General features: G+C 43.5%; 1 protein-coding gene across 1 annotated transcript in view; it reads right to left on the minus strand.

Moving 5' to 3' along the window:
• LOC117525510 (SH3 and PX domain-containing protein 2A-like) overlaps nucleotides 1-15,830 on the minus strand; it is a 249,494-nt gene that overhangs the window by 144,682 nt on the left and 88,982 nt on the right. Inside the window, 1 exon segment of the mRNA XM_034187367.1 lies at nucleotides 12,989-13,080. Within this exon segment, the coding sequence (XP_034043258.1) occupies nucleotides 12,989-13,080 (92 nt within the window).

Genomic DNA, 15,830 nt, shown 5'->3' on the forward strand with positions numbered 1-15,830 from the left:
TGGATGGCAATGACCCAAGCAGACAAGTGGTCCAAGTGAATCTCTACAAGCCTGCAGAGCGCAGGCGAAATCTCTGACTTTTTCTCACTTGATGTTGCCGTTTGTCAGGGTATTGTTGGGGTATAGGGAACCAGCGGCTTACATGTTTTAGTTGGCGAGGAACGGTTTATTGACCTTGCCTTCATGGATGATGCTGTCATCTTGTTGGAATCAATGAATACCCTGATTGCAGAGTGAGGAGTCAGATGTTCCAGCTTTGCAAATGCCCTGGATCAAGACTAAGATCCAGGCCTAGAATTACTTCATGGGCTCAGCCATCAGAAGTGTATCTGTGTGCAGTGAAAGAGTGTCTCATGAGTGACATTCATATCTATGGGCCCTCAGCCTTTGGAGATCGAGATGCTGAGGAAGAGCTTATGGAATCGTGAGGTACCTGTTTGGTGATGCAGATATCCTTGCAGGAGAGCTAAAGTCCTGATGCTTTCTGTCTAATCACACAACTGTAAGAATTGGACCCAAAGGTGATAACTGGATGTCTTTGTTACTAGGTCTCTTCAGAAAATGAAATGACTGTGTCAATCAGTAACATCTGGAGGTGAAAACGAGGAGTACAACTTCCATTGTGAGGGTACATCAGCCATGGTATTTTGGCCATGTCACTTTGGCTTCTCCAGACACGATCCAGTTCTGAGGGCACAAGCAACCGGACAAGGCCAAGGAGATGACTACACACCACCTGGCTTTTGCAGATAGATGGCTACTTTTGGGAGGTAGGGGCAGGCAGCTGTCATCCAGACAATAAGCCGCTTTCCTGGTGTGGTGAACGTGGTGATGTGAAGGACCAGCACATGCTCCCAGGCAGTGGCCAGTCATTTTGGCCTTGGGCATTCTGGCCTAGAATGTTTCAGACATGGATGTTTTAACTTGGGACATTTCAGCCTAATGCTAATACATGCTGATAAAGATTACTGTAATATTAAGAGTAGGCATTCAAATACACTAGAAAGTATTTATTTTTCAATAACTAGGTTAAACTACATTTCCATTTCTTTTAACGCAAAGGGTTTGGGTTACAGCTCATTACAGGTTTAAAAAACATCTTTTCTGGCTGAAAAATCCAAGTTTTGGCATGAATTTTTTAACGAAACATCTTAGGTAGGAAAACCTCCAGGACCTGAATGTCAAACACCCCTCCCAGACCCGACCTGTTCTTCTCTGCAAGGGTACTTTTTAAAATGACTTTTTGCTAAACAAAATATGACCCAGAGCACCCTAAACGACAATTTTATTAATTTCAGTACTAAGATCAGTTCACTGGGGTCACTGTGCATGTGTTTCTAATCTAGACTCCAATATACACACAACAACAACAAAATCCACAGTAAGGTTTTATTTTCAAGGTTATTAGGGGTCTTCAGCTGGTTGAGAACACTGCCATCAGACTTTTGACACATAGCAGAAGGTATGAACATATTACAACCATTCTGGCATCGTTTCACTGGCTCTCTGTCTCTGTGAGAGCAGATTTTAAGGTTTTGTTATTGACTTATAAAGTTGTTCATGGACTGGCGCCTTCTTATCTGGCTGATCTGGTGGAACCTTACGTGCCGACCCGGGCTTTGCGGTCACAGGATGCAGGACTTCTCTATGTTCCCAGGGTGAAGAAGAAGTCAGTGGGTCAAAGAGCTTTTTCTCATCGTGCACCCACCCTGTGGAACAGTCTTCCTGGGACCGTGAGGCAGTCCGTGGACATTTTTAAGTCAAGACTTAAAACCCATTTTTATTCTCTTTCTTATGAATAGTTTTTATTTTTTAGCTGTTTTATTCTTTTACTTCTGTTTTTAATTATGTATTTGACATTTTTAATATTTATTTCATTTTTATATTGAATTGTTCTGTGTGAGGCGCCTTGAGATGGCTTTTCTTGTGATTTGGCACATTATAAGATAATTAAATAAATTGAAATTGATTAAAGCTTTTTGACGAGAGAAGGAGTTTAAGGGTTTTACCGTTTCAAAAATTTGTGGAATCTGCAAACAGCATTTTGCAAAACAAGCATGTTGTGACCATTTGCAACTCAATAAACAAAGAAAAACCAGCCACGTCGTGAAAAACTCAGTCAAGCCAGACTCAGCCATCAGCACAAACACAAACCAAACCATTTTGAAACATAATTGCTTGCATCTGAAAAGTACAAATGCTCCATTTGTGACAAATCGATATACGCTCACACATGGGCGCGTACAAATATACACCGTAGGTTCAGCTGACCGCTCCTCAACGCTCTGTCACACTTTAAGTGTTTAACCCTGTGCACGCCGCGCCCTGTGCCCTGCGCGCTGCTGATGTTGATGCTGCATGGTCGCCAGTGAGTGCTATTGATCCTGACAGGGAGGAGAAAGGAGCGGCTTATCCATTAAAGTTGAGTAACTGTCGCCGATTCGCACCAGACAGACGGTAACAGACATATGACGAGGAGAAGAAAGAGAGGAGGAAGGAATGTCTCCAAGGAGCTGGATAATGGCAGCATACAGGAATACAGGATGAGTTCAGGAACTGCGTTGGGAGGCGGGGGGGAGGTGTAGCGGTGGGATTCAAGAAGGTGATTTCATGATGTATTCAGGATGCTGCAGGAAACATTTCTCTCAAGTTGCTCTTTATACAGGAAGTGCACATGAAAGTCATAGTGAAAGTCTGCAAGTGCATAAAAGACAAAAAGGGCATGAAAACAAAATCCTCTTTACAAAACTGCACACTTCCAACCCAATTCCAATACATACCTCGACTCATGATTAACGGCTAAAACACAAGTGGACTGATGATTAACAAAAATATAAATTTATTATTATTATATTAATAATAATTAACATATTAATTATTAATTTATTTAAATTTTATGTTGTATTGTTTCGTGTAAGGTGCCTTGAGATGGCTTTTGCTGTGATTTGGAGCATTATAAGCTAATTAAATTAAATTATTAATTATTTCAAAGAGTTACATGTTTGAAAACCTTCATTAAATAAACCCCCAACAACCAGTTAATGTCTGTCTGTTAGACATACGCAGTAGCTTAGGTAAACTAAATGTGTTCACTAAAATGCTAGCTAAGTGGCCGTGTAAGCTAGGCTACTTTTGCAGTGCCTGTAATAAATCTGGCAGTTATGCTACTTAATGCAGGTAGCAGAAATACTTTTGATGTAATACAAATGTATCTAACAGTGGGTCATACCTTAAATTAATTTATTTTTTAGCTAACAACTAGACTGTGTATAAAAAATAAGACCATGCATAATACAACACACAAATGGCAGCCAAGATGGCTACTGTTTCAGTGAAATAAACATTTAGGACGGCACAAAATCTTGACTCCTTCAAGGGCATTCCACGTGAAAAATATGTACACTGAATGAGTTTTAACTTAAGCAAACCCATCAAGGAAAAACCAAGAGAACAGATAATACAAAAGACCAACTCAAATGACACAAAAGTCACTATTCCTTACTACGGCATAGAACAGCCATTCCCCAACTACAGAATGCTGGGGCCAACTTTAAAATTTGAAAATCGTCTTGGGTCCACCCAAATCTTTAATGACAAATGCTTTATTACTTCTATTACTGTTGTTTATTTAGGTCATTTTAATTTTTTATTTCATTTTTATTACAAAATTAAAAATCAAAGACTTTTTAAAATGACCTTTCATGGCCTACATGCAGTACCTTTATTTGAAGACCACACTTTGGGAATCAAGGCCTTCAAAAAAACTAAGTCCTATACACTCACAGATCCATTGGTGTGTGGGAGCAGATTAGAGTCTATGACTCCCCATCCCAGATGGGATACTAGTCCATTGTAAGTTCTTTCCCCGACCCAAGGTCGGTATCCATTTACAGCTAGGAAGATTAGGACAGTGGAGATTGAGTGTCTTGTCCATGGACATAGACAGGCAATGTGGTCCAGAATAAAACCTGGGTATTGGTAGCCCAACTCCTTATCCCCCTGATCTACCTGCTCTACATACAGGGTCACCCCCCTACCCCCCAAAAAACAGAAATCCATAAAAATTGGAATAAATCCTACAAAGGTCAAGCAAATTCCTTGGTCTTTTCCATGGGACATGTTGGGCAAGACAACTGGAACAAGGAACCCATGAAAAGACATTTTACCTGGAGGCCTATTTTGCCAACAAATCATGCCATTTGGACCATAATTTGGAAAGAACATGACTTTTATGCAAAGCGACCAAGATAACTGAAACTTTGGGGAATGTTTATACACAGACTGAAGTTTAAGTTACGTTTGTAGGATTTATTACAATTTTTCTGGGTTCTGTTTCTTTTTTGGGTCACCCTGTACTATACAGTAGCTTAACGGAAACATTAAATACTTGCATCTGTATCAACACCAGGAAAATTGATGGCAAATCTGTTATCAGTAACTGAGATCTAGGCTAATGGTATTAATTCCATAAATACAAATGGACATGAAAAGGAGGTCGTGGTGAAAAGATCAGTGTCACAATGCGGCGGTGCTCCTTTCACATAGTTTCAAAGAACATTTTATTTCTCTGGGCCACTTAGCATATTCGTGTATCTTCACATATACCTGCCCACAAACATTAACATGCGTACACACTCATGCACACTCTCCAAACACAGTTTGAAATCAATGACCAATGTCAATGCATTCCCCCATGACTCACTTTCATTTAGCAGATGCATAATGGGGAAGGAATGAAAGGAGCCCATCCAATTTAGTCCAGACTCAAGTCTCATCTGCAACTTCATGATGTCATAGTGGCCATTAACAGAGCAATCTTCTTTTTTAAAGACTGTGTCTAGTTTACCGTATTTTCGTCTTTTATTGAGCCAGGTGAAAGCCGCCGAAAATGCACAGAAGACAAAAGAGGTTTGGCCTTGGACTGATCTGAACCTGACTGGGGAACAACAGTTCGACACCATCTCTTACTATGATCATCATTATTTGAGCCTTTTGAAGTGTCTACCAAAAGTTTAGCTTTGACTAAGTCTGCAGCCAGGAGCACATATGCAGTCAAATCATAACTATTTAGACATCGCCAGAGTTATTACTACTAACTACCCACCACATCCAAATGGAGGTCAAAGCAAGCAGAGTTTCTTCAACGCACAAACCTTCAGCTGTAATTTGAGGGTATTTACATCCACATCACATGAATTGTGCAAGAATCACAGCACTTTGCATTTATACCACCTAAGGTAATTGGACAATTGGCTGCTCCTTTGTTTTCTGGCCTCATTATTTAATTCCCAGAGTCAATTTCAAGGATTCTAATCACATTTTAATCTTCTTGCTGCAAACGGTCAATATGAAGAAGTCCTTACTTTCAACTATCATTACACAGAAAACTCTAACTCAACTCACAAAGTTTTAAAATAAACACGATTCCAGAGTTACACTTTCAACAGTGTTACAATTTTAAAGCAGCTGCTGCGCCTCGCTGAGGATTGGACAGGACAGGTTTATTGTTTTTGTCTTTAAACGGTAAATGGACTGCATTTATATAGCGCTTTTTCATCTGAATCAGACGCTCAAAGCGCTTTACAATAATGCCTCACATTCACCCCAATGTCAGGGTGCTGCCATGCAAGGTGCTCACTACACACCGGGAGCAACTAGGGCATAGGTGTCAAACTGATTCCAGAAAGGGCCAAGAGGGTGCAGGTTTTCTTTGTAGCCACCAACTCCACCAGGTGATTTGACTGATGAACTCTTCCCATCTGCTCAAAGTGATGTTCATCAGTGAAATCACCTGCTGGAGTTGGTGGTTACAAAGAAAACCTGCACCCTCTTGGCCCTTTCTGGAATCAGTTTGACACCTATGAACTAGGGGATTAAGGACCTTGCGCAAAGGCCCTTTGTGATTTCAGTCAGGCTGGGATTTGAAATGAGGATCCTCTGGTCTCAAGCCCAACGTTTAACCACTAGACCATTACCTCCCCTAAACAGATAACCTGGTACTGGTTCTGAAATTGGACAACATTTTCAGGGGCTTTGTTGCCTCAACTTGACTTAATTGCTCAGCTCGGGGTGGTTGGGCATCGACCTGGCACAACTCGGTGGCCAATTTTTGCATCAAAGACGGAAACAGTTACTCTTAATTCTCCAGATTTGATCCCTCAATGTAAAGGGACGGGTTTGCCCAGAGATTCAGCAGGTTACACCGGGGTTCCCCTGAGTACAGGCTGGGCCAAGGCGGTTGGACATTTGACCGAGTTGAAGAAACAGCAATTACAAAAACAGCTTTTTCTCATTTCTCCCTCAAATCACTTCTCTCTGTCTTAGGTGGTCTGCTCTTGGGCAGGTCCAGCAAGTCCAGCATGCACACCGCACACCATCTCTCTCGATCCATCGCCATCTCCTTTATGATTACAGGGTTAAAATTACACCTCTTGGGTGTTAAATTACATTTATAGTGAGGAGACTCAAAAAAATGGATTATTCACACAAAAGAATGAGTTTTGTCAGATGATGGAAAAGAAAAATCGGATCTGAGACACTGTGGAAGCAGGTAAGTGAGACTATACCTGGTAGCCTCTGTGCTGTCTTCATTATCGGTATTTTGACTTTTGTTGGTTTTGTTTTTCCCTTTTTTAAGCTGTTAAACGGCCGCTATCCTCGCGTCAAACCCGCTTAACCTTTCAGTCACTCTATCCTGCACTGGTGTCTCACACAGCAGTCGAAAAACAAACTGTTTGAAGCTTATTTTTGCTTACGGCAAAATAGTTTCTGCGTGTAGAGACGCAGAATTGCAGGACTTTGACAATGTTTTACAGGAAACCTCAAAACATATTCAGCTGCAAAAAAACATCCAAACCAATTTTTCACGACATGACCTCTTTAATTTGTCTCTGGCACGACTGTTTTCATGTTACTGATTGAAGCTAACAGACTGTGAGCCGTGAGGGCGTTGTGCACAGGCATTATTGCTGTTGCACATGTACGGCTTCATCGTAGCCAACTCCTGACAGCAAGATAAATGTGTTTCCACATGCACCAAAATAAACCAGCACACACACACACACACACACACACACACACACACACACACACACACACACACACACACAGGAGCGAGAGGACGAGAGCGGAGAGAGAAATTATGTTTGCAGAATGAAGGGAAGGAGATGAGAAGAGATGAAGGGCACATGTCAAATGAGAGAAAAGAGAAAACGCCACTATGAGAAAAATGAGTCGCTTTTGGACGGGGAGGGAAAGAATGCGTTTGATCAAAGGAAAGTCGCGTTGGAGTTGATGTTTGTAACCTTGAGCTGTGTCGAGGAGGAGGTGGAGGAGGTAAGAGCACTAAAAAACAGCCAGGCAGAGGTCAATAAATTCTGCCTGCTTTAGTCAAGAGAAAGACACATAGATGGAACTAAAAAAGATGAGATTGACAGGAACCAAGGACGAGCGCAGAAAGAAGAGCTGTGCAAGCACAAGAATTTAAAACAAAAAGGCACAGACCAGGTCTAACAGATGTCGTCGTGGCTGTTTTAGGTGCATACAGGAAGACATTGTGAATGAATAGTGTGACGGCGCCATTTGAGGTTTGGAGAGAAGAATGTGTCCTCTCATTAAAATCTACCCAAAGGGCCGATCTCCTGCTATGAAGAGAGTCATTCTCCTCCTCACAAGCTCACATCCATCAACACCTCCCTCTCTGCTCCTCAATCCCCCCCCCGTCAGCCCGGCCTGGGAGTAACTTTTTAACCGGTGGTGGGCACAGCACAGTTCAGCTCATTAGCTAAAAGCTAATCAGCAAAGCTAATCAGCTAATCAGCAAAGCTAACGTGTATCTAAACCTTAAAAATCAGATGGTTGTTGAAGTTGACGCGTGAATCCACAAAGCAACAATCTCCTTTCTGTCTCTACAGCTACATTTTGTATCTGTTTTCGGGTCAATTTTTGCATTTATGTGCACAACATCCCTTCACTCTGAAACGTAAAATCATACATCCAACAACCTGCTGGGTTGGGATGTGTGTGATGTACAATGTCATATGGCGCCCCTCACTCAAATCCCTGGGAATGCTATGTCGCCATCTCGCCACATTCTGTACATCGCCACTGTCAGTATATCACCACCTCGCCACTCTCTGTATGTCGCCACTATCTGTATGTTGCCACTCTCAATATATCGCCTCCTCACCACTCTCTGTACGCCACCACTTTCTGTACACTGCCATTGACTGGATGCCACCATCTCACCACTCTCTGTGTGTCGCCACTGTCAGTATATCACCACCTCGCCACTCTCTGTACATCGCCACTTTCTGTACACTGCCATTGACTGGATGCCACCATCTCGCCACTCTCTGTACATCGCCACTGTCAGTATATCACCACCTCGCCACTCTATGTATGTCGCCACTATCTGTATGTTGCCACTCTCAATATATCGCCTCCTCACCACTCTCTGTATGCCGCCACTTTCTGTACACTGCCATTGACTGGATGCCACCATCTCGCCACTCTCTGTATGTCGCCACTGTCAGTATATCACCACCTCGCCACTGTCAGTATATCACCACCTCGCCACTCTCTGTATGTCGCCACTATCTGTATGTTGCCACTCTCTGTATGTCGCCACTCTCAATATGTCGCCTCCTCACCACTCTCTGTACATCGCCACTTTCTGTACACTGCCATTGACTGGATGCCACCATCTCGCCACTCTCTGTACATCGCCACTGTCAGTATATCACCACCTCGCCACTCTCTGTATGTCGCCACTATCTGTATGTCGCCACTCTCAATATGTCGCCTCCTCACCACTCTCTGTACGCCGCCACTTTCTGTACACTGCCATTGACTGGATGCCACCACCTCGCCACTCTCTGTATGTCGCCACTATCTGTATGTTGCCACTCTCTGTACATCGCCACTGATCAGTATATCACCACCTTGCCAATCTCTGTACATCGCCACTTTCTGTACACTGCCATTGACTGGATACCACCATCTCGCCACTCTCTGTACATCGCCACTGTCAGTATATCACCACCTTGCCACTATCTGTATGTTGCCACTCTCTGTATGTCACCACTCTCAATATGTTGCCTCCTCACCACTCTCTGTACACTGCCATCTTGCCACTCTCTATACATTGCCACCTCGCCACTCTCTGTATGTCGCCACCTCGCCACGTTCTACACATCGTCACTCTCTGTATGTTGCCACCTCGCCACCCTCTGTACACCGCCACTCTCTGTATGTCGCCAATTTCTGTATGACACCACCTCACCACTCTCTGTATGTCGCCACCTCCCACCCACTGTACACTGCCACTCTCTGTATGTCACCCCTCTCTGTACGTCGTCACCTCACCACTCTCTGTACACTGTCATCTTGCCACTCTCTATATGTTCCCACCTCGCCACTCTCTGTACGTCGCCATTTCGCCACATTCTATATGTCGCCACTCTCTGTACATCGCCACTCTCTGTGTGTCGCCATCTCGCCACGTTCTATATGTCGCCACTCTCTGTACATCACCACTCTCTGTATGTCGCCATCTCGCCACGTTCTATATGTTGCCACTCTGTATGTCACCACTCTCTGTATGTCACCACCTCGCCACCCTCTGTACATCGCCACTCTCTGTATGTCGCCATCTCGCCACGTTCTATATGTTGCCACTCTCTGTATGTCGCCACCTCGCCACCCTCTGTACACTGCCACTCTCTGTATGTCATCAATTTCTGTATGACACCACCTCACCACTCTCTGTATGTCGCCACCTCCCACCCACTGTACACAGCCACTCTCTGTATGTCGCCATCTCACCACATTCTATATGTTGCCACTCTCTGTATGTCGTCACTCTCTGTATGTCGCCACCTCGCCACCCTCTGTACACTGCCACTCTCTGTATGTCGCCAACTTCTGTATGACACCACCTCACCACTCTCTGTATGTCGCCACCTCCCACCCACTGTACATCACCACTCTCTGTATGTCGCCATCTCGCCACGTTCTATATGTTGCCACTCTCTGTATGTCACCACTCTCTGTATGCCACCAACTCGCCACTCTCTGTACATCGCCACTGATCAGTATATCACCACTTCGCCACTCTCTGTATGTCGCCACTCTCAATATGTCGCCTCCTCAACACTCTCTGTACGCCGCCACTTTCTGTACACTGCCATTGACTGGATGCCACCATCTCGCCACTCTCTGTATGTCGCCACTGTCAGTATATCACCACCTCCCGCTCTCTGTATGTCGCCACTATCTGTATGTTGCCACTCTCTGTATGTCGCCACTCTCAATATGTCGCCTCCTCATCACTCTCTGTACGCCGCCACTTTCTGTACACTGCCATTGACTGGATGCCACCATCTCGCCACTCTCTGTATAAAGCCACTGTCAGTATATCACCACCTTGCCACTATCTGTATGTTGCCACTTTCTGTATGTCGCCATCTCGCCACGTTCTATAGGTCGCCACTCTCTGTATGTCGCCAACTCCCACCCACTGTACACCGCCACTGTCTGTATGTCACCCCTCTCTGTACGTCGTCACCTCACCACTCTCTGTACACTGACATCTTGCCACTCTCTATATGTTGCCACCTCGCCACTCTCTGTACGTCGCCATCTCGCCACATTCTATATGTCGCCACTCTCTGTATGTCGCCATCTCGCCACGTTCTATATGACGCCACTCTCTGTACATCACCACTCTCTGTATGTCGCCCTCTCGCCACGTTCTATATTTTGCCACTCTCTGTACATCACCACTCTCTGTATGTCGCCATCTCGCCACGTTCTATATTTCGCCACTCTCTGTACATCACCACTCTCTGTATGTCACCACCTCGCCACCCTCTGTACACTGCCACTCTCTGTATGTCGCCAATTTCTGTATGACACCACCTCACCACTCTCTGTATGTCGCCACCTCCCACCCACTGTACATCGCCACTCTCTGTATGTCGCCATCTCACCACATTCTATATGTCACCACTCTCTGTATGTCGCCACCTCGCCACCCTCTGTACACTGCCACTCTCTGTACATCGCCACTTTCTGTATGTCGCCATCTTGCCACGTTCTATACATCGCCACTCTCTGTATGTCACCACCTCGCCACCCTCTGTACACCACCACTCTCTGTATGTCGCCAATTTCTGTATGACACCACCTCACAACTCTCTGTATGTCGCCCTTCTCTGTATGTCACCATCTCGCCACGTTCTATACATCGCCACTCTCTGTACGTCGCCACTCTCTGTATGTTGCCATCTCGCCACGTTCTATAGGTCGCCACTCTCTGTATGTCGCCACTCTCTGTATGTCACCACCTCGCCACCCTCTGTACACCGCCACTCTCTGTATGTCGCCAGTTTCTGTATGACACCACCTCACCACTCTCTGTATGTCGCCCTTCTCTGTATGTTGCCATCTCGCCACGTTCTATACATCGCCACTCTCTGTATGTCACCACCTCGCCACCCTCTGTACACCGAAACTCTCTGTATGTCGCCAGTTTCTGTATGACACCACCTCACCACTCTCTGTATGTCGCCCTTCTCTGTATGTCGCCATCTCGCCACATTCTATACGTCGCCACTCTCTGTATGTCGCCACTCTCTGTATGTCGCCACTCTTTGTATGTCACCACCTCGCCACCCTCTGTACACCGCCACTCTCTGTATGTCGCCAGTTTCTGTATGACACCACCTCACCACTCTCTGTATGTCGCCCTTCTCTGTATGTCGCCATGTCGCCACTCTCTGTATGTCGCCACTCTCTGTATGTCACCACCTCGCCACCCTCTGTACACCGCCACTCTCTGTATGTCGCCAGTTTCTGTATGACACCACCTCACCACTCTCTGTATGTCGCCCTTCTCTGTATGTTGCCATCTCGCCACGTTCTATACATCGCCACTCTCTGTATGTCGCCACTCTCTGTATGTCACCACCTCGCCACCCTCTGTACACCGTCACTCTCTGTATGTCGCCAATTTCTGTATGACACCACCTCACCACTCTCTGTATGTCGCCCTTCTCTGTATGTCACCATCTCGGCACATTCTATACGTCGCCACTCTCTGTATGTCGCCCTTCTCTGTATGTCGCCATGTCGCCACTCTCTGTATGTCGCCACTCTCTGTATGTCGCCACCTCGCCATTCTCTGTACACCGTCACTCTCTGTATGTCGCCAATTTCTGTATGACACCACCTCACCACTCTCTGTATGTCGCCCTTCTCTGTATGTCGCCATCTCGGCACATTCTATACGTCGCCACTCTGTACGTCGCCACTCTCTGTACGTCGCCACTCTCTGTATGTCGCCATCTCGCCACGTTCTATACGTCGCCACTCTCTATATGTCACCACATTGCCGCTTTCTGTATGACACCACCTCACCACTCTCTGTATGTTGCCCCTCTCTGTACGCCGTCACTTCGCCACTCTCTGTATGTCACCACTCTGTTTTCAACTGGCAGGACTTGCACTAAATATGTGGCTGTGTAAACAAGTAACAGAAAAGCTCAAATTAAAACACAGAGGCAGTGGTGCCTCATTCATCACACAATACTTTTGCATAACAACATTTATCCATTTTATGTGTGTGTGTATACAAAATAAATTATTATATTAAATAATAATGTAATTATTAACATTATTATTTAATATAATTTTTAACATAATTAAAACAGGTAATCAGGTTGTTGTAACTGTTTTATTAAACACTATCAGCAACAGTCTTTGTGTTGTCAGTGATTGGGGTCGTAAACTTACACCAAAAATTAAGATGAAAATACGGTTTATAATTTTCTCACTATTAGAGTCTTTCAGGGTCCCATGATCCTTCGTGTGTGTGTGTGTGTGTGTGTGTGTGTGTGTGTGTGTGTGTGTGTGTGTGTGTGTGTGTGTGTGTGTGTGTGTGTGTGTGTGTGTGTGTGTGTGTGTGTGTGTGGCACGTGACACTCACTCCACTGGGGGGTTAACATCCTCCGCTTTCGTCTCAAAGAAGCGCAGCACCTCCTCACTCTGAGAAATCTGAGGGGGGAGTCGCACCAGCGCCTACGAAGAAACACAGAGTTCAGATCCAATTTTGATTTTGGCAAAGAACAGGAAAAAAAAAAACTGGATTTTCCTTTTCTAAAACTAGCAAAGGTACTATGCAGTGTTTCCGCGGTAACTGTCTTGCTATATCAGGGGTCAGGTGTTTTTTTTGTTTTTTTTCATTGCTGAAGCTGTGCCAGAACTTTCACATATGTGATAGAATCCGTTTCAGAACTGGAATATTTTTACAAGACGTCCTCCAAACAATGCGTTGCTATTGGTCAGTTTTGGTCTGCTATTAGGCCTATTTGTGCTAACATTGACACAGCTAAGTTTCAAGTGAAAACACGCCGCAAAGATGTGACGTCTTTCACAATAAAACTTGCGAATGTGCGAATGTTGTTGGTTTTCCTCTAAAGTGATTTTATTGTGAAGCCCAGTCAGAAAAAAAAATCAGATATCAGCAGTGATAGCTACAGAAGAACAACTGCCCAGATACACATGGAGATTGGGACACAGGTGGCTTTGAACCAATGACCTTCTTCGTGGAAATCTGCTCCAAAGTTAACTCATGAACATCTTCTGATGCCACGAACCCCAGCTTTGCTCCAGCAGCTCGCCAATCTTACAGAACAGTCGGTCTACCCTGGTTTATACCCTGGACTGACAGCTGAACAGCTTGAGCAGCAGTTGGACAGCTTGAGGCAAACAGGAATGTTCCAGTAAAGGTCCCAGTGTAGCTTTGGAGAAATAAAAAAAGAGTGGTAATCCATTTTATTTTGGTTTTCTTTACATATCGACTGTATACCCAATATACAAACGTCCCTATATGACACTTCTTGGAGAAAATTAAGACTAAGTTAAGATTGTGAGGTTCCATCTTGAACATATCCTTACTTTGATCCTTGGAGGGTTCATATCTGGCAATTCCAGAGTGGTTGAACCATCAGTATTAGGTGGGTACGTACAGTATGGACTTTTTATTTAAATCCATATAGTCCAGTCTACCTTCATATTTCATTGAACTGATTCCATATTCGTGAAAACATCTTGTGGTTGAAACTGAAGACATCTTTTTGCATTTAGCGGTCTGGATTCTGCACCCGACACTCTCTGGAGATCAGATCTATGCAGAAATCTGGCTAATTATCCGTCATCTCACTGCTGTTTGCCTGATAAACAGGATGCAGGAAATAAATAGTGCGGCGTACTCCAGTGCAAGACAAAAACAGGCTCGCAATAACAACTGTCCACATTACGGCGCTTCTAGTTATTTGGCTAATGAGGAAGCAGCTCACATTCATTTTAAATGTGCCTAATTACTGTAGGCTTGAAAACTCATTTGGTCTTAGTGAGTTGATATCCTTGCTAACCTTTTCGAAAGCAAAACAGAAACCCTGTGATTGTGCGCCACATGTGTGTGAAAGTACAGGAAAACAGCTGTTAAGGAAGGAAGGAAGGAATCAGAACACTCAAAAAAATGACTCATTGGACTGGATTTCCATCTCATAAATATATGTAGTCCCAACTAAATTAAATTAAATTATTTTGCATGGATGCGTTTTTTGAGTTGGGGCTACATATATTTATTAGATGGAAATCCTGCTCATAACTGAACTGAGTTCATCCAATGAGTCATTTTTTGAGTGGACTGAGAAATGATTATACTTTGTAGTTCTCTTAACTGGAATATTGTAAGTTGGGAAAACTGAAAATATTCATGTTACTTTGAGTATTACTAATTTAGGTGCAATCGAAAGACACGTGTAACATGGATTTCAAATATTAAAGTTCTAATTATTTATTTACTGTACTCAAAAAAAGACTCCCTGGATGAACTCAGTTCAATTATGGGCAGGATTTCCATCTAATAAATATAAATAGTCCCAACTAAATTAAATTATCTGGCATGGATGTGCTTTATTTGAGTTGGGGCTACATATATTTATTACATGGAAATCCTGCTCATAATTGATTTGAGTTCATCCAATGAGTCATTTTTTTTTTTTTTTTTAGTAGATTGAGAAATGATTCTACTTAAAAATGATTAGGTTCTCTTAAATATTGTAAGTTGGGAAAACTGAAAATATTCATGTTACTTTGAGTATTTATAATTTAGGTGCAATCGAGAGACAGGTGTAACATGGACTTAATATAATAAAGTTCTAATAATTTATTTACTGCACTCAAAAAATGTCTCTTTGGAGCAGGATTTTCAACTAATAAATATATGTAGCCCCAACTCAAATAAAACACATCCATGCAAGATAATGTAATTTAATTTAGTTGAGACTACATATATTTATTAGGTGGAATCCAATCCAATGAATTCGTTTTTTGAGTGTATCACTCAAACAAATGACACTGGATTGACTCAATTTAATTATGGGAAGGATTGCCGTCTAATAAATATAAATAGTCCCAACTAAATTAAATTATCTTGCATGGATGTGCTTTATTTGAGTTAGGGCTACATATATTTATTAGATGGAAATCCTGCTCATAATTGAATTGAGTTCATTCAAAGCATTTTTGAGTGTGTATATAATCTTAAAAAAATATGAGGTCATGATTTACAACAATGTCTGAGTCCTGCTGATACAGTTTTTGAGTGAGTGGATCCTCTAGTGCCACGAGCACTTAGTCACAGTTGTGGTCCTGATGGTGATAGGTCACAGTTTGGCTCCAGTTCTATTTTCCTGTTTCTGTCTAATGTTATGATCCCTCTGAGGTATTACCGTGCACAGCGGCCAAGCAGCAATAGCAGG

The sequence above is a fragment of the Thalassophryne amazonica genome, chromosome 15 (assembly GCF_902500255.1).
Source record: "Thalassophryne amazonica chromosome 15, fThaAma1.1, whole genome shotgun sequence".
Taxonomy (NCBI): domain Eukaryota; kingdom Metazoa; phylum Chordata; class Actinopteri; order Batrachoidiformes; family Batrachoididae; genus Thalassophryne; species Thalassophryne amazonica.